Here is a 27,262-nt window from a genome sequence, read left to right on the forward strand (position 1 = left end):
GTCATTTGGGGAGTTGCTAGCCGAGGGAGCGGTTCGATGCTCTCCCTAGGTGACCTGTCAGCCTATAATCACAGTCGTCCCCATGCCCTGTCCTCTGTCACACCTGCCAGCTCCTGCCATTGTCTATCCCTGACAACACAGGTCTCAGGGCGGAGCACGTGACCCCCTCCCCGAGCCTTACCTTTCCCTCAGCGCCGAGCAGGAAGTGGAGGAGAACGGGTTAAAACACCTGCTGCTGCCGCCTCGTCAATACAGAGACTGGGAGAGGAGCCAAACTAGTGTGGAGGGAGGAGGAGGAGGAGACACGGTACAAGAAGAGAGGGAAGGAGGAGGACTGAGGGAGGGGGGAAACCAAACAAACCCGGCTCTGTGTCATTCCACTTCACCGGGAGAGGAGACGAAGCCCGAAGTGAGAGGAGCCGGGGGTGAGGGCGGAGCAGGACGGCCATTTCCTGAGGGGGGTCCCGTAGCTCAGGTAGCCGGTGGTCAGGAGAAGGATGGCGGGTTGGGATGGCAGTCTGTACCCAGCCCTGTCCTGAGGAAGAAGGGATGTGTGCCGCCCGGGACTAGAGCGGCTGCTGAGGAGGAAAGTTTCCTGGAAGGACACACCTGTGCCGGGACATTCCCCGTGTGAGAGCCGAGCCGTCCATGGTGCGGGGCTGAGGGGTGCCCACAGCGCTCTCACCCAGGAAGAGGAGGTTCGGGGGAGGAGGGACGGAGCGATGATGCTGCGGTTCCTGCGGAGGACCTTTGGCCGGCGGTCGATGCAGCGGCACGCTGGGAGAGGGGCAGGAGGGACTCGTGCTGGCCGGGATGAGAGGGATGGCGGAGCCGTGGGCATGAGGGCAGCCGGTCCGGCCACTTCTCCTCCTGGGGGGTTCTTCTCACACCCCGCCTATCTGTCCCCCTCTGTGGTCAGCGGAGGTGCCACCGTGCACATCCCCGCCGCCGGGGACACCAAGTCGGTGCTGACCTGTAAAGTGACACTGCTGGACGGGACCGATGTCAGTGTGGACCTGCAGGTAAGGCTGCGATCCTCCTCAACCTACAGAGAGATGGAGACCTGCACGGAGCTCAGGATCAGGGCAGGAACGAGTGCAGGGAGACTGGCAGCAAGGAATGTGCAAAGCTTGCCACACACAAGATAGGACACTGTGGGGGTCATCCCATAAATGACAGAGGTGACAGGAGAGTGTGGGGGTCATCCCAGAGGTGACAGGAGAGTGTGGGGGGTCATCCCAGAGGTGACAGGAGAGTGTGGGGGGTCATCCCAGAGGTGACAGGAGAGTGTGGGGGGTCACCCCAGAGGTGACAGGACAGTGTGGGGGTCATCCCATAAATGACAGAGGTGACAGGAGAGTGTGGGGGGGTCACCCCAGAGGTGACAGGAGAGTGTGGGGGGGTCACCCCAGAGGTGACAGGAGAGTGTGGGGGGGTCACCCCAGAGGTGACAGGAGAGTGTGGGGGTCACCCCAGAGGTGACAGGACAGTGTGGGGGTCATCCCATAAATGACAGAGGTGACAGGAGAGTGTGGGGGTCACCCCAGAGGTGACAGGAGAGTGTGGGGGTCACCCCAGAGGTGACAGGACAGTGTGGGGGTCATCCCATAAATGACAGAGGTGACAGGAGAGTGTGGGGGTCACCCCAGAGGTGACAGGAGAGTGTGGGGGTCACCCCAGAGGTGACAGGAGAGTGTGGGGGTCACCCCAGAGGTGACAGGAGTGTGTGGGGGGGTCACCCCAGAGGTGACAGGAGTGTGTGGGGGGGTCACCCCAGAGGTGACAGGAGAGTGTATGGGGGGGTCACCCCAGAGGTGACAGGAGAGTGTGGCGGTCATCCCAGAGGTGACAGGAGAGTGTGTGTGGGGGGGGGGGTCATCCCAGAGGTGACAGGAGAGTGTGTGGGGGGGGGTCATCCCAGAGGTGACAGGACAGTGTGGGGGTCCATCTCAGAGGTGACAGAATACTGTGGGGGTCATCCTATACATGACAGAGGTGACAAGACACTGTGGGGGTCATACCAGAACTGACAGCACACTGGGGGGGGGGTCATCCCATAGATGAGAGGTGACAGGACACTGCGGGGTCATCCCAGAGGTGACAGGACACTGCGGGGTCATCCCAGAGGTGACAGGACACTGCGGGGTCATCCCAGAGGTGACAGGACACTGCGGGGTCATCCCAGAGGTGACAGGACACTGCGGGGTTATCCCAGAGGTGACAGGACAGTGTTGGGGGTCATCCTGCAGATGGCAGAGGTGTCGGGACACTGCGGTGGTCATCCTGTAGATGGCAGAGGTGTCGGGACACTGCGGTGGTCATCCTGTAGATGATACAGGTGTCGGGACACTGCGGTGGTCATCCTGTAGATGATACAGGTGTCGGGACACTGCGGTGGTCATCCTGTAGATGGTACAGGTGTCGGGACACTGCGGGGGTCATCCTGTAGATGGTACAGGTGTCGGGACACTGCGGGGGTCATCCTGTAGATGATACAGGTGTCGGGACACTGCGGGGGTCATCCTGTAGATGATACAGGTGTCGGGACACTGCGGGGGTCATCCTGTAGATGATACAGGTGTCGGGACACTGCGGGGGTCATCCTGTAGATGATACAGGTGTCGGGACACTGCGGGGGTCATCCTGTAGATGGTACAGGTGTCGGGACACTGCGGGGGTCATCCTGTAGATGATACAGGTGTCGGGACACTGCGGGGGTCATCCTGTAGATGGTACAGGTGTCGGGACACTGCGGGGGTCATCCTGTAGATGATACAGGTGTCGGGACACTGCGGTGGTCATCCTGCAGATGGCAGAGGTGTCGGGACACTGCGGGGGTCATCCTGTAGATGATACAGGTGTCGGGACACTGCGGGGGTCATCCTGTAGATGATACAGGTGTCGGGACACTGCGGGGGTCATCCTGTAGATGGTACAGGTGTCGGGACACTGCGGGGGTCATCCTGTAGATGATACAGGTGTCGGGACACTGCGGGGGTCATCCTGTAGATTGCAGTGAAACTTCTGCAGATGTGTAATCGAGAATCATTTTCCAGTATCTGCAGAAGCACCTTTGTGTCGGATCATTCCTCATTGTTCTGGATTCTACTGTTGTCACTTACAGAGTTTATGAAATAGTTGGGTATTTGTTTATCATTTTTAAGCTGTATTCCACCATGGTGTAGTCAGTCGCCAGGCACTCTGGGCAGCCGTGATCTGCTGCTAGGTTATAAATGGTAGAAGAGATGCATGCGTTGGGTATGTGTGTATATGTTGGAAAACATTCAGCTACTCATGAAAATGTTCTGTTTTTCTTTTCCATCTTTGCAATTTTTCAGCAGCTTCTTGATGAGCTAAACTGTCCATTTTGCTCTGCAATGCATCATTCAGTAGGCTAACTATCACTGACAAGCAGTTTAGCAACAGGTGGAATGCTGGAAGCTGCTAGAATAGAACATAATTCTCATCTTTTGTTGATAAAATGCTGGTTTTGAAATGGATTTGCAGTGTTTTTGCTGAATGATGTATGTTGGCTTATTGCTTAGAGGCTCCTGTCAAAGGAAAATAAGGGCTGCCAACGTGTTTTTGGAACAGGTTTACCAAATCCTATTGGCCATAAATAGTCCACATGGCACTTCAGAGGCTGCATTAGACCTGGTTGCAGTCTTTGTGTTTTTTTTTTTTTTTTTGTGGGGTGTTTTTTTTTTTTTTTTTTTTTTGGGGAACACAGCATGTCCCATTGAGGTGTGCTTACACTGAAGACAAAGCAGGTCCAAATCAGCATTTCGTGTTTGCCATTCAAACTCATGTAATTTGCATTGAAACAGAAAATGCAGTGTTTGAAAACCCATGTCACCATAAACCCTTAAAGGATGTGGTTTGAGCTCATGCTTGCATGTTCCCAATGTTTTGTTGGGGTCAAGGCATCTTCATCAGTGTACAGGGTTGCATTGACACTTTCTGCCCTAAACACTGCCAGGTGTAAATTCTGAACTTGTGTTTTACTGCGAGATATACTGTGTCTCTAGAACATGGGTACAAATGCTCATTGACCCGTATCTGAACACACAACGCACTTTGGACATCAGTTGCAGGTTACAGGCGCTTTTGGCGGGCAGAGGAGTGTCAGCATTGACTATTTGTCAGTAAGCAGAAAAATCAGCCAAGTGGAACGCTGTTGTAAAGCCCATAGGTGGTGTTGATTTACTAAAAAAATAAAGGTCAACTTTAAAATGCGATAGTAAATAAGGTGAACCTGTATACAACTGAAATGCCCAATCATGAGGGGGGAGGGAAAAATAGTGTGTGTTTAAAAAAAAAAAAAAAAAAAAAAAAAAAAAAATATATATATATATATATATATATATATATATATATATATATTTTTTTTTTTTTTTTTTCAAATTTTGTTAAGTCAACAGTCTTGATGCCTTTAGTAAAGCAACCCCACTGTTCCCATCATAGTGGCTCTTTTATTTCAGTGGTAGATGTGGGCTTCCATGCTCATATGCTGGCCATTCACAACTCGGTTTAGCCGATTTAACAGGTAAATGCTGTAAGGGAGTTGTGATAATGAGAACTGAATATGTGATAAAGAAGAAGGGTACAGAACAGGCATGATTACAGTAATAACTGTGGGTAGATAGGTAGTAGTTTTCTGCAATGTCATTGGGAGGTTACTCCTGCTGTGGAACAGATGGAGATAAAAACCTCCTATTTTCGTAAATCTGCGATTGTCAGAACACATTAAAGTCATACGGCACTTAACTGTGGATATTTTCTGTCTTACAAGACTTTTCATTATGGCAGAGTTGATTACATTCCTCAGTGACTGACAATCTCCTTCCTAAAGGGTGGTTGCTTGATCCACAGCAAGCAATGTATTAGAGCTTAAAGAAGTATTGAAGCAAAGTAAAAAAGCTTGTTGAATCCCCAGGAGACCAAGTACATGTAGTATCTGGTCCTTTTCCGATCCGGTCTGTGGTGGTTGGACAGCATGGATCGAAAGTCCCTCCCCCCCTCACAAGGAGACACAGAGTTAATTAGGTGTGATTGACAGCATTGTCTCTGGCAGCTGAGATGACTGAGGCCATTCACCAAAGCAGGGGGACAGTCTATTGGTGGTATAACACCAGAACTTCCATTAGCTATGTATCTGTCAGTGTTGTCGATCAGCGAGCAGATCTATCCCTATGGAACTATAGTAACAAGGCATAGTAGAAGGCTGTCTCTGATCCAGTCTGATGCTACTAGTAGTCATTAGGAGACTTCCAGGCAACGCCACAGATTTCTATAGCAGTGGCAGGGGTTGCAGCAGGTGGTGTGAAGATAGGTACTCGGAGGGAACATTTACAGCAGATTTCTATAGCAGTGGCAGGGGTTGCAGCAGGTGGTGTGAAGATAGGTACTTGGGGGGGAACATTTACAGCAGATTTCTATAGCAGTGGCAGGGGTTGCAGCAGGTGGTGTGAAGATAGGTACTTGGGGGGGAACATTTACAGCAGATTTCTATAGCAGTGGCAGGGGTTGCAGCAGGTGGTGTGAAGATAGGTACTCGGAGGGAACATTTACAGCAGATTTCTATAGCAGTGGCAGGGGTTGCAGCAGGTGGTGTGAAGATAGGTACTCGGAGGGAACATTTACAGCGTATCTGAGCAAGCATCCCTGTGAGCTGGCTGCCTGCTGCAAACTGAGATGCTGATGTATTTTGTGGCGTGGCCTGGAAGTGCCGGTCATCCCTGTCCCTCTGCACTCTCCGTGTCGGGGTTGTCTCCACCAAAGTTACCTGCAGCCAGTGAGAACAAGCGTCAGCAGCAACCTTCTTCCTGGGTTTGTTTATCGCTGTGTCCTCTCCTCTCTCCAGATTGTTCTCTAGGGGGTTGTGGATGCAGCAAGAGGAACAGGTCCTGTCAGAGGGGAAGGGATGGAATTGTCCCAAGTGAGCAATTTGAGCCTCCATTTTACCTAATATACTGTATTTTGCAGTGAAAATCTAAGTGAGGGGGTGGCGGCTATGATGCTGGGTGTATCTCTCCCATAGGAATGCCTGTTACTTGAGCTTCAGTCCAGGATGGAGCTAGCGCTTTTATTTCCTAACCATGGTACAGATCTGAATAAGGCTGTAATGGAACCGGACCCGGACTGCACTAGGGTATTTCCATTAGACTCCTGCTTCCCTGTCTGAACACAGATCCACGGACACCACCGCTGACCATACAAGAGGAGACAGCACCAGACTTGAAGGATTCCAGGAGATAGACTGCTTTATTTTAACACGGATACAAGATATATACACATTCAAGGGAACAACCCACCTTCCTGCATATGGACACAGGGTGGGGCAAACCAAATCTAGCAACCAGAGACACATCAGCAGACAACACCATCAGGGGAAGGGCTGCCGGAAACACCCCCCCCCCACCAAGCCAATACACATAGACACATACATCCCATAATAGTTTGCTCCCAAGCAAGACACACAATAGAACGCACCACATGGCAATAAACGATGATCAACTTATATATGTCTACACAATATCAGGACATTCCACCCTGTACCCCTAAGAGGCACAGGGTGACTTACACATAATAGGGATATGGGGAGCTGAGACAGGGGTCCCCCCACCCCCCAAAGTCACTCCCGTCACAAAGGCCAATCTGGATCCCCTAGGAGAATCTGCAAGGGTTTTTACATTGTTGTAATACTCCAAATCATGAATGGTAGAGAACCGATGCATTGAATTAACTTGCTGGCTGTGGTGGTAGGTTTCCCAGTAGTCATCAGTGCCTCTTCTACACTGCCATAACAATGGTGCCATTCTTACAGCTCTTACACTTTGTTTTTTCTGGCAGAGGTGTCTGGATGCATCTGCACATTCAGTTGGGTGATTCCTGTCACTAGAGTATTTGACCGATATTCGAGGCCAGCATGTGATTGTTTGCCATCAACCACGCTCAGCAGAGTTGTAGGATTTCCTTTAGCGTATTTCACCAAGAAATGTATATTTGTATTTGGAAAAGTCTCAATGTCTCTACAAAGAGCTCTTGCATGGTTTCATTTTGCCTTCTACAGATATCCTGTTGTTCATGTCAGTCCTGTAAGTTTACAGTTTTGTTTCAACATTTGCTGATTGATTCCCAAAGAATTTTGGATAGTTAATGCCTATATTGACTTGTGGAGTGTTCCACCTCTTTGGAGACCAGATTTGTATGTGTTTGTTTTTATAGCAACTGTTGTCATTCAGACTGCATGTATAGGCAAACTGGGGCAGCATGCAAACAAGGCTGTTGCTGTTGTTAGGTACTCTTTCAAAAAGAAAGGGATATGTGATGTATTCGGGGCCCTGAACACTTTCTGTGTCTGATGTCTTCCAGCGCATGTATTAAAGAAAACTTGCAGTGTGCTGGGAAAAAAAAGCAGGTGTATCTTTTATTGTGTTGATGGAATATTTAAAGTGGAGTGAATGTGTTTAGAATCCTCAAGTGTGAAGGGGCTCCTAAGCCTAGCAGGCTGTGGATGGGCTTTAACATGACGTGTGCTTGCATGCAGCAGCTCTGCCAGCTTTTACTTTTACATGTTTGCTGCCATTATTGATTAACCCGTTATGGGACACAACACCTATTTTTATGTATTTATTTTTTTTAAAATGCTGTTGCTGTATATTGAGATATCAGGACATGCAGACTTGCAAAGTTAAATATTCAGCTCCATTTAAACCCTAACTGGATGATATTTACTTGCTAAAGCGCTGTTCATCATAAAAATACTTTTTACCTTGTTCCCACCATTTTTTTATGCATCTTTGTGCTTCTCTTTTTACAGCCACGTCCTCACTACAGCCGCAGTCATTGATTAGGATGGGTTATTGGTAGGGATGGTGGATTATACCTACTCGGTGATCGGCCTTTTTATATTCTCCACTGGAGGCACATGTTAGAGGCTGACAAAGCAGGAGAGCAGTAGTTGGCCTAGAGCAGAAAACTGTACTATCAGCAGATGGATTGGGGGGGGGGCGAGGGGGATCAGAGAAGACAGGATCAAACAGCCTTTTTACACAATGCGGAGGATTAACCCTTTAGGTTTCACAGTGAGTATACCAAGCATGCTGTACTGCATATACAGACTGATCTTACCGTTGTGGGTTTATTCGGTTTGGTGAGCATCCAGTATGTATTACCTCTTAGCTGAAAGAGGTGGAGATCCACCTTTTGACCTGACCAACTTTGGTAAATTGAGGGAAACCGCACATTTTTACAACTCACAAAAAATGTGGGTAAATTTTCAGGACTAGAATGCATTAAGGTAGAAAAACAACCTTTGAGGCTTTAGAACCACTTTAACAATGAATACACGGCTTCCTCTGGCTGAGTTGGGGATCGTGATGTCATCTGCCTGCCTGCCCCCCCCCCCCCCCCACCTCAACCACTCGGAGGAAGCTTTATGTTTATTGATTAAATGCAAGTCTTCCTGTGAATTGAATAGATTTTGTTCCAGTAACCGATGGGAAGCCCCTGTACTGCTGCCGGAATACAGTACTGTGCGTAGCTGAAGAAACCGTTTATTCTACGTGAACAGCAGCCGTATATATTGGTAAAGGAAATTGTTTGGGCCAACTTGGCCCAGATGAACTATTTGAAGTGAGAGAAAAACTGGGGTTAGACTTTAAGCAGTTATCACTGCTGGTAATTCTGAGTGTGGATTCACACATGTGCGGTGAGTTTTCACAGCTGATTTGCAAAGTAGTTGTTCAAGTCAGGTTTAGATCAGGATCAGGAGAGAAAAACAGCCTGAAATTGTGTTCACAAACTCATGACGTGTGCTTCAGAAGTGGTTTCCGTAAGAAGTCAGTGAGCTTGTAATCTGCATCTGAACCGGACTGCACTGCTCAGAAAGCAAATCAGACTTTTTTTTTTTTTTTTCCAGTCTGCACTGCCAGTTCACTGGTTGTACAGTTGCAAGAAAAAGTTTGTGAACCCCTTGGGATTACGTGGAGTCTTGCATGAATTGGGCATAAAATGTGCTCTGAACGTCATCTAAGTCACAACAATAGAAGAACACAGTCTGCTGAACATAATACTACACAAACATTAGATGTTGCCATGGTTTAATTGCACATAACATGTAAACATTCACAGTGCAGGGAGGAAAAAGTATGTGAACCTTTGGACTTAATAACTGGTTGACCCTCCTTTGGCAGCAATAACCTCAACCAAACGTTTCCTGTAGTTGCAGATCAGACCTGCCAACGATCTGGAGTAGTTTTGGACCACTCCTCTTTACAAAACTGTTTCAGTGTAGCAATATTCTTGGGATGTCTGGTGTGAATCGCTCTCTTAAGGTCATGCCACAGCATTTCAATCGGGTTGAGGTCAGGACTCTGACTGGGCCACTCCAGAAGGCGTATTCTGTGCTGTTGCAGCCATTGTTTTGTTGAATTACTTGTATGCTTTGGGTCATTGTCCTGTTGCATCACCCATCCTCTGCGGAGCTTCAGTTGGCGGACAGATGGTCGTATGTTTTCCTGCAAAATGTCTTGATAAACTTTGGAATTCCTTTTCCCATCAATGACAACAATCCGTCCAGGCCCTGAGGCAGCAAAGCAGCCCCAAACCATGATGCTCCCCCTGCCATGTTTTACAGTGGGGATGAGGTTTTGATGTTGGTGTGCTGTGCCTTTTTTTCTCCACACATAGTGTTGTGTGTTCTTCCCAAACAACTCAATCTTGGTTTCATCTGTCCACAGTATATTTTGCCAGTAGTGCTGTGGAACATCCAGGTGCTCTTTTGCAAACTTCAAACGTGCTGCAATATTCTTTTTGGACAGCAATGGCTTCCTCCGTGGTGTCCTCCCATGTACTCCATTCTTGTTTAATGTTTTCCTTATTGTAGATGTGTCAACAAAAATGTTAGCATGTGCCAGAGATTTCTGTAGGTCTTTAGCTGACACTCTGGGATTCTTCTTTACCTCATGCAGCATTCTGCGCTGTGCTCTTGCAGTCATTTTTACAGGACGACCATGCCTAGGGAGAGTAGCAACAGTGCTAAACTTTCTCCATTTGTAGACAGTCTGTCTTACCGTGCTCACATGAACATCAAGGCTTTTGGAGATACTTTTGTAACCCTTTCCAGCTTCATGCAAGTCAACAATTCTTGATTGTAGGTCTTCTGAGAGCTCTTTTCTGCGAGGCATGGTTCACATCAGACAGTGCTTCTTGAAACCAGTAAACCCAAAACAGGTGTGTGTTTTTTAAGGGCAGGACAGCTGTCAGTAACACATCCAATATCATCACACTGATTGGAGTCAAGGTTGGCTGACTCCTGGCTCCAAATAGCTCTGGGAGAAGTCATTAAGCTAGGGCCTCACATACTTTTTCCTCCCTGCACTGTGAATGTTTACATGTTATGTGCAATTAAACCATGGCAACATCTAATGTTTGTGTAGTATTATGTTCTGCAGACTGTGTTCTTCTATTGTTGTGACTTAGATGACATTCAGAGCACATTTTATGCCCAATTCATGCAAAACTCCACGTAATCCCAAGGGGTTCACATACTTTTTCTTGCAACTGTATGTGAACAGACACCATAGGAAGCAATGTTATGTCACATGTCATGCAGATTGGATGTGGTTCCAATTGCATCCAATCTGCATATACACTATTTTGCCAAACGTATTGGGACACCTCTCCAAATCATTGGATTTAGGTGTTCCAATCACCTCCATGGCCACAGGTGTATAAAATCAAGCACCTAGGCATGCAGACTGTTTCTACAAACATTTGTGAAAGAATGGGTCGCTCTCAGGAGCTCAGTGAATTCAAGCGTGGTAACGTGATAGGTTGCTACCTGTGCAATAAGTCCATCCATGAGAATTCCTTGCTACTAAATATTCCAACGGTTAGTGGTATTATAGCAAAGTGGAAGCAACTGGGAATAACAAACGCATAAAATGACAGAGCGGGGTCAGCGCATGCTGAAGATTACAATACACAGAAGTCGCCAACTGTTTACAGAGTCAATAGCTAAAGACCTCCAAATGTCATGTGGCCTTCAGATTAGCACAACAGTGCGTGGAGAGCTTCATGGAATGGGTTTCCATAGCCAAGCAGCTGCATCCAAGCAGTGGATACGTGTTCTCTGGAGTGACGATGGACATGTCTGGATTTGGCGGTTGCCAGGAGAATGGTACAGGAGAACGGTACTTGCCTGACTGCATTGTGCCAAGTGTAAAGTTTGGTGTAGGGGGGATCAAAGTGTGGGGCTGTGTTTCAGGGGTGGGGCTTGGCTCCTTAGTTCCAGTGAGGGGAACTCTTAAGGCGTCAGCATACCAAGACATTTTGTACAATTTCATGCTCCCAACTTTGTGGGAACAGTTTGGGGATGGCCCCTTCCTGTTCCAACATGACTTTGCACAAAGCAAAGTCCCTATAGACATGGATGAGCTAGTTTGGGGTGGAGGAACGTGACTGGCCTGCACAGAGTTCGGGCCTCAACCAGACAGAACACCTTTGGGATGAATTAGTGGAGACTATGACCCAGGCCTTCTTGCCTGACATCAGTGCCTGACCTCACTAATGCGCTTCTGGAAGAATGGTCCAACCTTCCCATAGACACCCTCCTAAACCTTGTGGACAGCTCTACAGGCTAAGAAAGGAACGCCATTAAAGTTCATGTGTGTGTAAAGGCAGGCATCCCAATACGTTTGGCAATATAGTGATTTTAAACTTGCTCTTAAAGCAGGGCTTGACAAATGTGCTTTGAATCTAGGAGCCAGCTAAAAAGGTTAGGAGCCAGGTGGGGGGAGGGGTGGGGTCAGTGGGACGGGGGGGGGGGGCAGCGTCACAGGAGGGAGGCAATGGGACAGCTCTCACATGTCTAGCAGTGACTCCTCCAGATGTCTGCCTGATTGTTGTGGTTGGAGGTAGGGCTGTCCACTGTCACACAGGTGATGGGACTTGGTGGCCCCAGTGACTCCGGTCCTCTTGTAGGGAGTTGAAGGCAGCGTTGACGGGCACCATGGTGTGGATGGGGCGGTCGGTGCGGGAGGCCACATCCTCTGCTCAATGGGCTCTGGCGGGGGGTGGGCCTGCAGTGTCCTCTGGGGCTGCTGTCTTTTGTGGGGCAGTGCAGGACGCTGTGCAGATGGAGAAATGGGGGAGACTCTGGGGGTCCCAGATCATAGGACTCTGAGGTGGGGGAGAGGAGTCGGCCGAGGACTTGGGGTGGGGGAGAACAGGGCAGTGTGTGCTGGCGGGGATCCAGGCACCAGGACAAGGGGCACCAGGACAAGGGGCACCAGGACAAGGGGCACCAGGACAAGGTTTCTGGTTGCCATGGTGACCTGGCGCCTAGGAATTGTCCAGCCTGTCTTAAACTACCTACGAAAAGGTCAAGCTACAGATTGCTGCATCAATTTTGAATGACTACAGTTCAGTATTTGCTAATTACAAAAAGATTAAGTACTGTAGTTTGAACATTCCAGCTCGGGTTGATGTGTGGCTTTGTGAATTTACATTGATTTCAGTGGAAATGCACATGCATTAGGATGCATAGATGTGGATTCAGCCTAAGGACCATGTGTCTCTCTAGCACCTTTGTAGCAGCTACAGATCTCACATTGTCTTTGGCGATTTGTAGATTGCCAGAAAATTGCTGTTGTAATGGAGTGCCATACTTTCCCATACAGCTGTAAGTGACTTGTGTGCTAAGTAGCTATATTACAAGAATATAAGTAGCTGATGTTGAACACTAAAAAAATTCAATTAGTCTGTGACTGACCTAGAAATTGCTGAAACAATTGTGGCAGACTTTTCGTTGACTGCAGTTCAGTTCTTTTCCTAGTAAAAGTAAAAAAGCTATTGTGAAATATTCAGTAGTTACTACAGTATTGCTCATACGTCATAACACTAAGTCCCCATTCACCGTTTGTTTTTTCTTGTTTCCCTACGCTGGACTACGCAGAACCCCTGTCTTTCTAACTGTCCCTGTTTACACTTGCATGCTCAGTCACCATTTTTTTTTGCGTATTCAGGCATTTTTGGACCCGTAGACTGCAATGGGGAGTGCCGGCCTACATTCACACCTGAGCAGAGCATAAGAAGGTGTATTTTTCATCAGGTGTTTTTGCACTTGTATCAAGCTTCAGGAGTTTGTTTCAGAAAGTTGGCTGGGCAAGGGGAGGAGAACAGCTCTACAGGAGGAGAGGAGGAGTTCTTTAAGCGTGTAAACACTCATAGCTCACATTTACAGGCTTTCTCATTGAAGTCTATGAAGCAAAAAACACCTGACTATGCTAGAAAAAAAGCTTTTATATATATAATATATATATATATATATATATATATATATATATATATATATATATATATATATATATATATATTTTTATTTTTTTTTTTTTTTGGAGTGTACAAGTGTGAACAAGGACAATTAGAAAATGTGACAGGAAATCTGCGTTGGGCATAGGAAAACAAGCAGAAAAATGCCCAGGCTGTAGTCCCACCGGGGCAGTTTTAAGAGCATTATCAGCATGTTGTGTTTTTTTGTTTTCCTCACGTGTCTTTGTGCTTTTTGTTGCGCACACATACACGTGTTTTTGAAGTGGTTTTCTGTATTTTTACATGTGTTTTGTAAGGTTCAGTCATTCTTTCTCGTTTTTCTTATCGGCTCTCTGGTAGTTGCACACAGGCCAGTTGAGCCCAGGCAACCAAGTTGCAGCATATAGCCTGCCATTGACACGGATGGCTGTGTTCTGTTGTACTTTTGTGTATGACGATGGTATTGTAAACACAAGTGCAGCATATGGGTGCATGCGCAAAAGAGAAAATTACGGTACACCCTGCTGCTTGAGCAGAGGTAATACATAAGCAATGACACTAAATGGTCTCAGCCAGCTTGATTGTAGCAGCCCTACTAGATTCCTAGTAGGAAAAAAGGTAATGTTTCTCCCTTCTCAAACAGATCTAGCAAAACAGAAAAGCATCAACCGCGTATTAAACTCCAAAAACACAAACGTAATCTATCGCAGCTTATCCATCCAAATGAGGTGGCTGCATTAGTTTTCTTTCTTTGCTTTTCTTTTTCTTTTCACGTGGAGATCAGGCAAGTAACTCACTTGAGCGTCTCCACTCTGTCCAGGAGGAGCAACAGACAGCTTTTTGCTTTTTTCTCAACCCTCCAACACTTTTGCTGAGCATCTTGGTAAAGTAAGTGGTGAGATCAAAAGGTGAAAATAAAGGGAACAAAAAAGCTATTGCTGCTATTACATCTAAGAATTGGTAAACTGCGATATAATGAAAATGTTGTTTTTGTGCTTACTGCCGCTTATAAGAGAATACTGTAGGCCCCATAAGCCAAGTAAGGATAGGAAGCTGCATACTAGGCAAGCACAATCACAACCTGTAAAGTTCAGTGAGGTGCATAACAATATTGTAGAAGAACGGAACGGTATTCACGGTAGCTGAAGATCATGGAGAAGTTCAGGCATGATTGGACACTAATCCAAACCTGTATGAGCTATCCCGCCTGTAAGCTGGCACTGTCTGTTCCTGGCAGGATAGCTCATACATGCATGAGCGCCCCTCTTCTACCATGCCTGTGTAAACAACTAGAAAAGCTACAATTTGTGGGGAAATTGTGTGCAGTGTTCTTGCCTCCACCAGTAGTCTACAACTGGAGTGGGCGGAGTAACTGGGTGGAGTGGCTTGTCACTGCTGCCTGCTCACACACCTGGGTTCCTATGGCAACTCACTCTACAGGGCAGAGAAGAGTGATTAAAAACAAACTGCTCCAACTTGCTCACTTCACGGGCAGTTGCCATCTTCAAACGGTTTTAGTTTAAAAAGTATAAATCCTACAGTGAAGAGCTTTACATTGTGAGAATCACAAGACCCAGACCTACATTTTGATGCATAGTATGTCTCTGAAATATTAAAAATGAAGGCACAGTCGCAGTTTAGAAATTGCCCTTCAAATTTGAGGTGGCTAGAGTGGAGTTTCAATGAATGTCAATGGGCGGCATGAGTTGCAAACAAATGGTCATATTGTGAAAATGATCAGGACTATGGCTTAGCCGTGGACATTTGTAGTGGCAGCAGGGATAGCTGAACATTTTTTATATAAGATTTGTGTAGGTGGGCTTGAAAATGAAGGAGTGATGGCAGTTTAGAAATCATGTCCTGATTTTTCAGCTCACACTCTAGCTTTTGTCAGCTCCCACTCTAGTTTTAAACATTCCGCCATTCATTCCTATGGGACCAATTTCACCACAAAAACGCAGATATTTCGTGAACCATTCGGCGAAACTTTCCACAAAGTAATAGCACACCAATCGGGAACAATCCGCACGTTTCGGTATATTACTGTCTATGTGGTGTAAAAACTGTGGGAGGAGTTAGGGTGGTAAATTTGGCTAGAATAATAGGAATATATATGACTAGAAAATCTACAATTTCTGGGGAAATTGTGTAAAGTGTTCTTGCCGCAACCTTTACCAAATGATTGATGAAATGTAAGCAGTGCACATAGCAAGCCTGACAGAGGGAGAAATGGATTTCAGCTTGTATTTTGGAGTTCACAGTTAGCCTGTGTGACTCAGCTGCGTGTGAGTCATGTTTGGTTGCTGTAGCCACTCACTTAGGAATGTCAGCATGTCTGTTCTAAGCAGTGTTTAAACTTGCCAATTCACTGGCGATTGCCATCTTCAAACACTTGTAGTTTTAAAAGTATAAATGCTACAGCAAAGAGCCTTATATTGTGATAATCACAAGAAGCAGGGCTAACTTTTGATGTATAGTATGTCTCTTAAAAAAAAAAAATGAAGGCACAGTCGCAGTGTAAAAACATCCCTTAAAATTTCAGGTATCTAGAGTGGAGTTTCAATGAAAGTCAATGGGAGGGGTGAGGTGCAAACAAATGGTCATATTGTGAAAACTATCAGGAGTATGTCCTAGCCGTGAACATATTTAGTGACAGCAGGGTTAGCTGAACGTTTTGATATAAGATATGTGTAGGTGGGCTTGAAAATGACAGAGTGATGGCAGTTTACAAATCATGTTCTGATTTTGCCTTCCACACTGTAGCTTTCTCACTTCTCACTCTAATGTGACTCAGCTGCCCCCTGAGTGACCTTTGGTGCACCTGTGACTCAGTCAGTCACAGGTGTGTGACAAGCTCTGTTCTAAACACACTGCTCAAACTTGCCAAATTCACTGGCGATTGCCATCTTCAAACGCTTGTAGTTTTAAAAGTATAAATGCTACTGCGAAGAGCTTGGTATTGCAAGAATCACAAGAAACGGAGCTAAATTATGATGTATAGTATGTCTCTGAAAGATAAAAAATGAAGGCACAGTCGCAGTTTACAAAAAGTCCCTTAAAATTTCTGGTGTCTAGAGTGGCGTTTCAATGAAAGTCAATGGGAGGGGTGAGGTGCAAACAAATGGTCATATTGTGAAAACTATCAGGAGTATGTCCTAGCCGTGAACATTTTTATAAAAAGTTGGATAGTTACTTGTGAGCCACTAGGAGTTTTCTTTCTATATATAAACTCTATTGTTAATTGATATCATACTTAAGAAATATAAAAAAATATATGTGAAAAATATATAAATAATAAAATATTACAAATTAATTACGAATTAATTAATTAATTGCATGCTAAAATTAGTATTAATTAAATATTAGATCGCCAGGTACTAATCGCACCCTCTCTAGGTGTATAAATATTAATCATAAATGCCAGTAGTGTACCGCGCTCCAATATATTCTACCTTATGTGATATAATGAATTCATAAGTGTACCACCGATAATCAAATAATTACATCAATTAATTATACTTAAATATATGATTTGTGTAAATATATAAAATAAATTAATTTATCAATGTGAAAAAACAAAAACTATGAATGAAAAATATAAATAAAAAATAAAAAATATTTGCAGTGGGAATGACAGTTCCTTCTGTATAAATGAGATGGTGTTATTATTCAGTCTGGATAGTGTGATGAGTCTGTGTCCACTGCGTGAACCTCTCTCTCCTCTCTCCTCTCTCCTCTCTACTCAGCACAGCCTTCTCAGTGAGACTTTCTCCACTGGCTGCTTGGCTTAGTCCTCCATATATGGAACATACAGAGAAGGGAAAAGAAACATAGTGTCTTATCCGGGATATCAATTATTTATTTTTAATTTTAATTTTATTTTTATTTTTTCTGTTTATGTTTATGTTTATTTTTATTTTTTTTTTAAATTTAATTTTATTTTTATTTTTATTTTATTTTTCATTTTCATTTTCATTTTCATTTTAATTTTTATTTTTATTTTATTTTTATTTTTATCCAGACTGAATAATAACACCATCTCATTTATACAGAAGGAACTGTCATTCCCACTGCAAATATTTTTTATTTTTTATTTATATTTTTCATTCATAGTTTTTGTTTTTTCACATTGATAAATTAATTTATTTTATATATTTACACAAATCATATATTTAAGTATAATTAATTGATGTAATTATTTGATTATCGGTGGTACACTTATGAATTCATTATATCACATAAGGTAGAATATATTGGAGCGCAGTACACTACTGGCATTCGTGAACATTTTTAGTGACAGCAGGGTTAGCTGAACGTTTTGATATAAGATATGTGTAGGTGGGCTTGAAAATGACAGAGTGATGGCAGTTTACAAATCATGTTCTGATTTTGCCTTTCACACTGTAGCTTTCTCACTCTAATGTGACTCAGCTGCCCCCTGAGTGACCTTTGGTTGCAATAAACCGGAAAAGATTTCTCCTGCGCTCCGGGACCCAGGCCGGTGGCGAATAGATGGAATTAAACCTCCAGAGAAGCAACCACCGGAGTATCCAAGGTCGTGCAGCTCCAAACCAAGGCTGGGGAAGCCCGAACAAACTGCGAAGTAAAACAACAAGAAGCGCACCAACCTTGTGCATTACCTCAGTAACGAAAATTTATTAAATGAAGGAAAGGTACTCACAAACAGCGAATAAAAATAGCAGCTCTGAGGAAGAAGGCATGACCTTCGAAACGCGTCAGCTGGACTGAGTACCTATACCCATGATGGGATTCGCGCTGGCCTCTTACCTTTGAAGTCCCTGGGTGGACTTACATGCCTATTTTTATTCGCTGTTTGTGAGTACCTTTCCTTCATTTAATAAATTTTCGTTACTGAGGTAATGCACAAGGTTGGTGCGCTTCTTGACCTTTGGTTGCACCTGTTACCTCAGTCAGTCACAGGTGTGTGACAAGCTCTGCTCTAAACACTCTGCTCAAACTTGCCAAGTTCACTGGCGATTGCCATCTTCAAACGCTTGTAGTTTTAAAAGTATAAATGCTACCGTGAAAAGGTTTATATTGTGACAATCAAAAGAAACAGACCTAAATTTTGATGTATAGTATGTCTCTGCAATAGTAAAAATAAAGGCACAGTCGCAGTTTAAAAATGTCCCTTAACATTTCAGGTGGCTGTGAGTGAAGTTTCAATGAAAGTCAATGGGAGGGGTGAGTTTCAAACAAATGGTCATATTATGAAAACTATCAGGAGTATGTCCTAGCCATGAACATTTTTAGTGACAGCAGGGTTAGCTGAACGTTTTGATATAAGATATGTGTAGGTGGGCTTGAAAATGACAGAGTGATGGCAGTTTACAAATCATGTTCTGATTTTTCTGATTTTTCCTTTGCACACTCTAGCTGTGCTCTGCTGCTCAATACATTCCTATGGGAAAATTTCGCCACAAAAACCGCGATATTTCTTGAACGATTCGGCGAAACGTTCTACAAAGTAATAGCAATCCGATCGGGAAAAATCCGCACGTTTTGATATATTACTTGTCTTTGTAGTGTAAAAACTGTGGGAGGAGTTAGCGTGGCAAATTTGGCCATAATAAGAATATACTTGTGAGATAACAATGTGTTCCTTGCTATGCAAGAACACCTAAATATGAAGGGCAACTCATGTCAAACAACAAAAAAGAAAAGCCAGTCACCGCATCACAATAGTAAGCTGTCATGAATAAAAGCCATTTATGACCGTTAATTTTGCTTATAAAAGTGATCATCACTGTTGTAAGCAGTAATAGTGTGGGGGGAAAAAAGAGAAATATAATCCCTGATCACCCCCTGATGAAAACATGAAAAAAAAAAAACGCAGTAGTGTGTTTTTTTGGTTTTTTTTTTTCCCTTTTTTCTCCCTTTTACCAGTCAGTATTCGTGATCACCACCACACCAGTCATATGATGATACTAGTGACAGTATGGTAAAAAAATGGTTACTGTGAAATTGTGTGAATGCATCAATGCAGTGCATTTCATGCTGCATAAAGTAAATTATTAATGTATCTTAAATAGAAAACTATCTTTAGATAGGAAAAACAAAAACATTTTGATCAAATTTATTTTAATAAAATTTTTTTTTCCCCACCCTGCATAGATCTGATCTTTTTTTCCTGCCCTGCATCCTGTGCCATGCTTTCCTGCTGCCCTTGTTCTAGATCTCTGATCCAAGTTTTTTTTTTCTGCCATCCCATCTGCTCGCTGCACCCCCTTGCTTTTTGGCGTTTTCCCATTGTGTGTATATAGGTAATTGTTAGACTTTCTGTTATTAGTCGGTTATTCTGTCATTGGGCTTTTGGTTCACTTACTGACCCACTATTTTTATAGCACAGTGATGTCCATCACAGAATCATGCCAGTTTTTAATGCAGTGCCGTCTGAGGGCCTGAATATCACTGGCATCCAATTTTGTTTACATTTAGGCCTTGTCCCCTGTTCAGACACTTCTCCAGATTGTTGGAATTTTCATGTTGAGGAACATTCTCAAAGCCCTGGTTTCATGTTATTTGACAGCTCCAAATTGCATGACAAGTCGTACCCTATTTGTGCCTATGGAACCGTTCAAACTAGTACGCCTCTGGGTGGTACCGATTTTTATTTTTTATTCTTCCCCAAGTGAAGTAGCGCAATTTCAAATCCGCATTCAGTGTGAACCAAGACTAATGCAGGCCAAAGACAGGAAGAAAACCGGACGTTTTTTTAACAAAAAAATTAAAAATCGGTCTTGCAATAAGCTGACGTTACCACCAACAGTAAAAAAAAAATCGGCCGATTTTCTTCCTGTCTATTATATTTGACATTAAAAAGTATTGCGGTTGCAACATTGTATCGATTTTGTATCCATTTCGGATACAGATGGTTTTTTCGGATACAAATCGATACATTGTTGCAACCACAATACTTTTTAATGTCAAATATAATAGCGGACTGGAATTCTTCTCCTCCCTCTCCCCCTCCTCCTCCCCCTTTTTTTTTTTTTTTTTTTTTTTTTTTTTTTTTTTTTTTTAAATCGGTAAAAGGATTTGCCCATCATTGCCGTGAAAATCTGCCAATTTTTTTTTTTTTTTCCCCCAACTTTACCGATCAAAAAAACTGACAAAATCCAGAACAACGGCCAACCAATTAACCAATTAACGGTGTGAAAATCAGCCTTTTTTTTTTTTTTTTTTTTTTTTTTTCAGCCAAAAAATCAGTTGATTTTCGACCCATCTATGGCCTGCATTACTCTCCATGATGCATTTTTTATATACCCAATCATGTTACTGACCTGTTGCTAATTGACCTAATTGGGTCCAAAATGTTCTTCCAGCTCTTCCTTGTTAGTACCACTTACTTTGCCAGCTTTTTGTTGCCCTGTCCCAGTTATCTTTTCTTTTGTTTGTTTGAGACCTGTTACCACCATGAATTTCACAATTGCCTTTTTTCCTTACGTCAGCACGTTTTCTCATTTTTAAATATTTGATGTGGTGTTTTATTCCCCAAAAAAAAAAAAGTTTATGATGTATATGTAAATCATTGCATTCTGTCCATTTACACACAGAACTGTGGCCTCGCTCTCTCTCCTCCCCCCGCCTCGCTCTCTCTCTCCCCCCCCCGCCTCGCTCTCTCTCTCCTCCCCCCGCCTCGCTCTCTCTCTCCTCCCCCCGCCTCGCTCTCTCTCCTCCCCCCGCCTCGCTCTCTCTCTCCTCCCCCCGCCTCGCTCTCTCTCTCCTCCCCCCGCCTCGCTCTCTCTCTCCTCCCCCCGCCTCGCTCTCTCTCTCCTCCCCCCGCCTCGCTCTCTCTCTCCTCCCCCCCCGCCTCGCGCTCTCTCCTCCCCCCCCGCCTCGCGCTCTCTCTCTCCTCCCCCCCCGCCTCGCGCTCTCTCTCTCCTCCCCCCCGCCTCGCGCTCTCTCTCTCCTCCCCCCCGCCTCGCGCTCTCTCTCTCCTCCCCCCCCGCCTCGCGCTCTCTCTCTCCTCCCCCCCGCCTCGCGCTCTCTCTCTCCTCCCCCCCCGCCTCGCGCTCTCTCTCTCCTCCCCCCCCGCCTCGCGCTCTCTCTCTCCTCCCCCCCCGCCTCGCGCTCTCTCTCTCCTCCCCCCCCCGCCTCGCGCTCTCTCTCTCCTCCCCCCCCGCCTCGCGCTCTCTCTCTCCCTCCCCCGCCTCGCGCTCTCTCTCTCCTCCCCCCCGCCTCGCGCTCTCTCTCCCCTCCCCCCCTGCCTCGCGCTCTCTCTCTCTCCCCTCCCCCCCCTGCCTCGCGCTCTCTCTCTCTCCCCTCCCCCCCGCCTCGCGCTCTCTCTCTCTCCCCTCCCCCCCGCCTCGCGCTCTCTCTCTCTCCCCTCCCCCCCCGCCTCGCGCTCTCTCTCTCTCCCCTCCCCCCCCGCCCCGCGCTCTCTCTCTCTCCCCTCCCCCCCCGCCTCGCGCTCTCTCTCTCTCCCCTCCCCCCCCGCCTCGCGCTCTCTCTCTCTCCCCTCCCCCCCCGCCTCGCGCTCTCTCTCTCTCCCCTCCCCCCCGCCTCGCGCTCTCTCTCTCTCCCCTCCCCCCCCGCCTCGCGCTCTCTCTCTCCCCTCCCCCCCCGCCTCGCGCTCTCTCTCTCCCCTCCCCCCCCCGCCTCGCGCTCTCTCTCTTCCCCCCGATACCCGTCCCGAAACAGCCAAGGCTGCCATTCACATCACTGGATCGCGATGAGGCTCAGGTAAGTATTAAGGGGGCTGGTGGGGATTCTGCACACAGGTTTTTTTTTTTACCTTCATGCATTGAATGCATGAAGGTAAAACGCCTTCAGCCTTTACAACCACTTTAAGGTTGTTCTCATATTTTAAAATTCGTATTGAAATGTAGCATTGAAACCTATTCACAAGTTTTATATTGGGCAGAAGTGTCATTATTTTGCCTTTTGTTTCATAACTGTTATAGCACTTAAAGGAGAGTTTTTTTTTTTGTAGTAAAATGTGTAAATGCACCGGTGCACAGCTGTATGTTTTATTACCCCACAGGATGACAGTTTGCACATGTAATGGGTTATTCTTGCAGTGTTTATGGCCATGATAGTGGCGGATGGTTGCTTTTGATTTTAAAGCTCAGATCTGCTGCTGGTTGGCAAGGAAACCCTCTGCAGAGAATGTATTCTCTCTGTATGGAAGCCTCTCTACCCTGTTCTCTGTTCAAGTATCCCTTGTATATTGGTAAGACATGTTCTTTTACAGATGCATTTTTCCTATTCTCATGGGAGTCTTTAACCAGCGTTTACCTCCACTGAAAATGCGAACACTAACCCTAGGTTCACATCTAAGTGTTTTCCAGAAACACAGTAAAATCCATTTAACATGATTTCCTATGGGACATGTTCACATCTCCGTTTTCACACTTTTTTTTTTTTTTAAAGGGTCAGGCATTTTTTTTTTAATGAAAAAAGTTGCGTTTTTGGTTCTATAGACCTTTTAATGGCAATGCTGCAAAAAAGCATGTAGTGCATTTTTGCCCTGTTTTTGATGCGTTCTAAATCTGCCTAGCAACAAGGAAAAAAACACACTGCGAAACGTGTAAAAATGCAATGCAGAAATGGGTGAAATGCAACGTGCATAGGTGTGAACCTAGCCTTAGGGAGGGCTGGTCTCTTAGGAGCACAAGAATGCACAACAAACCTGGACCAAATTAACTTGGCTTTTTACTGACCTGCAAACCCTGTACAATCTTGCTGTGGTGGTCAGCATGAAAATGCTTCTGAAAAGCTGTATCTGTCTTTGGCATAAGTAGTCAGTCTATGGCTGTGCTTTAGTATAAGGAGCTTACCACTAAAAGTAGCAAATGGGCTTCTGAACAAAGTTATACCTACAAAGTTGCTCTAGCTGCCCTGTCGGTCTTACCCTTCCACTCCTCATGCCTCTTACTGGAGGAGGAAAATATTATTACATGCTCCAGGTTTAGTGCACTCTGATCAAGCAGGGAGACATTCTCCAGTACATGGTTTACTGCATGTGCGTGTCCAAAATTTACATTTTTTTTTACTCCTAAATGCCATTGGCTGCTCTGTGCCACTTCCCTGAACTTCTGGGTAGGGGCTCGTATGCACAAAGTATGTCAGAGAACAAGACACAATAAACAGCGCAGGTTTCTGCTTATGTCAATCTTGCTTGGAAGAGAGGATCAGAGGAGTGGTTCGCTTTTGGAGCAATCTGTTTGCGATGAACACAGTGTAGGGACACTCAGCTGTAGTCCCAGATGGGGAGAGGGCACACAGTTTGTAGCTTCATGGGACCCTGGAAGGAAATGTAGCCACCTAATAACAGGAACTGGAAAAGAGCATTTCGACAGATGGAATTTAGAGCAGCCACAGGCTTGGAATGAGAAGCACATGGCAAACATGGAAAGTGCATGATTTGCTTTTTACATTGAGGGTTTAGTAACATTTTAACTGTTGGGGTGAGATGAAATGTTAGGGATAAATTAAAGGTAGATGGGATAAAAACAAATGTGAATAGTTGTCAGCCCCTGTGCCAAGTCGAAATTTACTGTGCTGGACTCCTGGCTATGAAAAGTGCAAAGCTGTATTTGCCTGAGAATTCCTCTGTACGTTGTATTTCTACTGTAGAAGCACTTGAAATGACTTTTGGCATACTGATCCGTAATTGCTACAAGCAAATGTTCTCTGGATGCTGTTTTAGATCATCTCTACGGTACAAGCTTTGGCATGAGAGCGAGAAGCTCAGGAGGTGATTGCCATTGGAGGAGCTGGCACCTACTGTAAAATGAATTTTATTCAAGTATGAGGGACACTTGGAGATTTGTCAATGTTGTCATGTGCTTGGCCTTTCCAAATCCTCCACATCTGTCCTTCCTTCTTTCCTGTGCTCCTTTTCTCGTGCATTTTGGTGTTTGTGTGTGTGGTGTGTTTTTTTTTTTGTTTTTTTTTTTCTTTTTTTAACCGCACCAAAAATGTGGCAAGCAGAACATTTATACAATTCTCCTGCAACTGACCAGTGTGAAGAGTTCCATAGGACTTAATGGTCACATGCTTTTCTTCCGCATTTATTTATTTTTTTTAATGCAAAAACAGAATTAAAAATGGATCAACGTGAAACAGCCTAAATGTGGATATGCACTTTAAGCATTGAAAAAAAAATGCTGGGGCCAGTTCTTACAAGTTCAAAATGCCTGAAGGATGCATTCCCTTTTGATGTCTACGGGGCCAAAAATGTTTATCAAAAGTAGCTCCTGGAGCTTCAGGCATTGAGCTGCGGGCATCTGAGCTCTCATGTAAAAAGTCACCTTTTGAAATACATGGGGTTTTTGAAGCTTCAAGCTACAGGTGTGAATGGGGTCTTAGAGCTGATTCACACATGTGGAGAGGATTGAAGATCAGTTTCACAGCTAATTGATACAATAGCTGTTCATAGGTTCTAGTCTGGTTTACATCAGGTTCAGGACAGGATTAGCCCAGGATCTTATCCTGTTCACACACGCGGTTTAGGAACGGTTCCCTTAGAGATCAATAGCCTGTAATCTGAACCTGAAGCCACTGCTCAGAAATAGGACATGACATTTTAAAACCACACTGAATCCACACTGCCAGTGCATCGGACAAATGTGAACAGGCATCATAGGAAGCAATGTTTTTTTCAAGAGAAATATTTGGAGCACTAAGAAGAAAAACAGATATATACTGTGATGGCTAGTATATTAACCACACAAACAGATATATACTGTGATGGCTAGTATATTAACCACACAAACAGATGTATACTGTGATGGCTAGTATATTAACCACACAAACAGATGTATACTGTGATGGCTAGTATATTAACCACACAAACAGATATATACTGTGATGGCTAGTATATTAACCACACAAACAGATATATACTGTGATGGCTAGTATATTAACCACACAAACAGATGTATACTGTGATGGCTAGTATATTAACCACACAAGTAAGATCCTTAAAGCCCAAAGGTGGTTAAGGGATATTCCAACAATTCTTGACTCCATGGCAGCCGATTCAAAAAGAGCTAGAAGAGACTCTGTGTGAACCATAAAAGAGAGAGAAGCAGTGCCATCTGAGTGCAGCAATTTTAGCAAATAATTTATTTCCACAAAATTGGCAACTCACAATAGAAGTAGTCAAATGAGGACTTGTCAACCGCTGTGCAACACCTGGCTGGTCCCACTGCAGGCAAGTCTCCAAAGCCCTGTCCTTGGCGGTCAATGTGGATCCTTAGGGCAGGAGGGAGTGATGTCTGCTCCAGGTACAGCAGCAGAAGGTGTGGCATGCTCCTTCATCAGGCCATCCTGCATTATCTGGAGCTGACATCACTCCCTCCTGCCCTGAGGATCCACACCGACCTTGAAGTACTGGGAACCACCAGCACAGCCAAGGACAGAGCTTTGGAGACTTGTTTGCAGCGGGACCAGCTAGGCGTTGCACAGTGGTTCACACCAATCTGACCATCGCTCATTTGACTACTACTATTGTGAGTTGCTTATATTGCTGCACTTAGCGCTGTTTCTCTCCTTTTTTTTTTTTTTTATAGTAATATTTTTTCACGTCATGCAGACTGGATGCTGTTCAAACCGCATCCAATCAGCATATTTGTGAACGGGCACTTGGGCTAGGTTCACACATGTGCGGGTGTGGGAATTGCACCTGTTCCCTCACCCACAGCCAAACTTTTACAGACGTGTGGGACTGCCATTCGTTTTTGGCACCCCCACACTTATTGTTTTATACTGTTTGTTTGTACTCTCCACGTGGATACTCCTGTACTTTTTAATAAAGTACTATACTATTGGCCAATTTTCACTGGCTCTTTTGTGAGCGAACTCCTCAGGATTTCTCATCGTGGTTTGCATGCTGCTTGGTGTCATCATCCCTACCTGACATCATCCTGGCCTTCATGGTCCTATGACTGATGGGTGTGCTGCCTGACTTACCTGGGGAAGAAACCAGCTGTTCATGCACATTTTATATGCACTTCTGGTGAGTGTATATAAAGGAATACTTTTCACGGATTCACCAGCACTGGATGTCACCTGTTCATGGATTTATTTTCTGGGCTTTTTCATATCTATTGTTTATCTTAATTGTGTCATTTGATATATGTTCACAATCAGTCACTATTCATTTTATATCACCCAATGCTGACCACTCGGTGTCACGGATACCATCACCACACTTATCAGTATATTAATAATTCATGAACTCTCACACTTTAGACTGGTAGCGCTAATCAGAGCGCCTCGCTGTGTCTGCTTTTTAATATTGCTGCTATTCGTTCTATTGCTGCTTTTATTTATTTGATTCATTCATTCCTTTACCTCTGCACCTTTTTATATTTCATTCACTAGTGAGGATACCGAGGGCAGTCCTTTAGTGCCAGCAGCTTATACCTTTCTACATACCCATAGCACTCACTGACACTCCATATATATCCCCGTGCATCTTGTTTGCGGGTGCTAGAAATCATATGTGATTTCCTTGCGGCTGCAGTTTTTAAAGATGCAGGGACCTTTCCTGTGTTTCTGCAGGTACAGCAGCCCATTCACTTGAATTATTATGCTGCAGGGTTTGTATTATGAAGTTACTGGATTGGATGTTGAGATGATTAGCAATACGGTTTTTTAAAACCTTTTGGAAAGTCCTTAACCCATATCCGCTGAGCATATGCACCCCAATAGACTGGGTTTTTCCATGGGGACACAAATTTGCGTATCTACCATTTTGTGCCGGGAGCTCACTGCACGGCATGCTCCCAGCGCAGAGACTGGGGTGTCGCCAAGAGCCCGGGTCCCAATTGTTAGTACGAACTTCCAATTCCAGGTCACCTGATCTCTGTGATAACCTCTGATTGGCTATCACAATGATCAGTCACTGTGAAGCCTGCCCCCGTGTTTCTCTCTTTTAATGGAGGAGAGGGATGCATTGTATCTCTCTCTC

The 27,262-nt window shown here is 44.9% G+C and overlaps 1 protein-coding gene across 3 annotated transcripts in view; it reads left to right on the top strand.

Moving 5' to 3' along the window:
- The first annotated feature begins 340 nt into the window (after window positions 1-340).
- Window positions 341-27,262, top strand: part of EPB41L4B (erythrocyte membrane protein band 4.1 like 4B) — a 566,800-nt gene continuing 539,878 nt past the window's right edge. For 2 of the 3 annotated variants that reach the window (XM_089689066.1, XM_089689067.1), the window contains exon 1: window positions 341-1,022. In XM_089689066.1, the coding sequence (XP_089545192.1) occupies window positions 723-1,022 (300 nt within the window). In that variant the 5' untranslated portion in view covers window positions 341-722. The remainder of the gene's footprint in view (window positions 1,023-27,262) is intronic. The other variant, XM_089689068.1, reaches the window with a different exon arrangement.

This window comes from Staurois parvus, unplaced genomic scaffold (genome assembly GCF_062004578.1).
Source record: "Staurois parvus isolate SC_StPar_1 unplaced genomic scaffold, SC_StPar_1.0 ptg000468l, whole genome shotgun sequence".
Lineage (NCBI taxonomy): Eukaryota > Metazoa > Chordata > Amphibia > Anura > Ranidae > Staurois > Staurois parvus.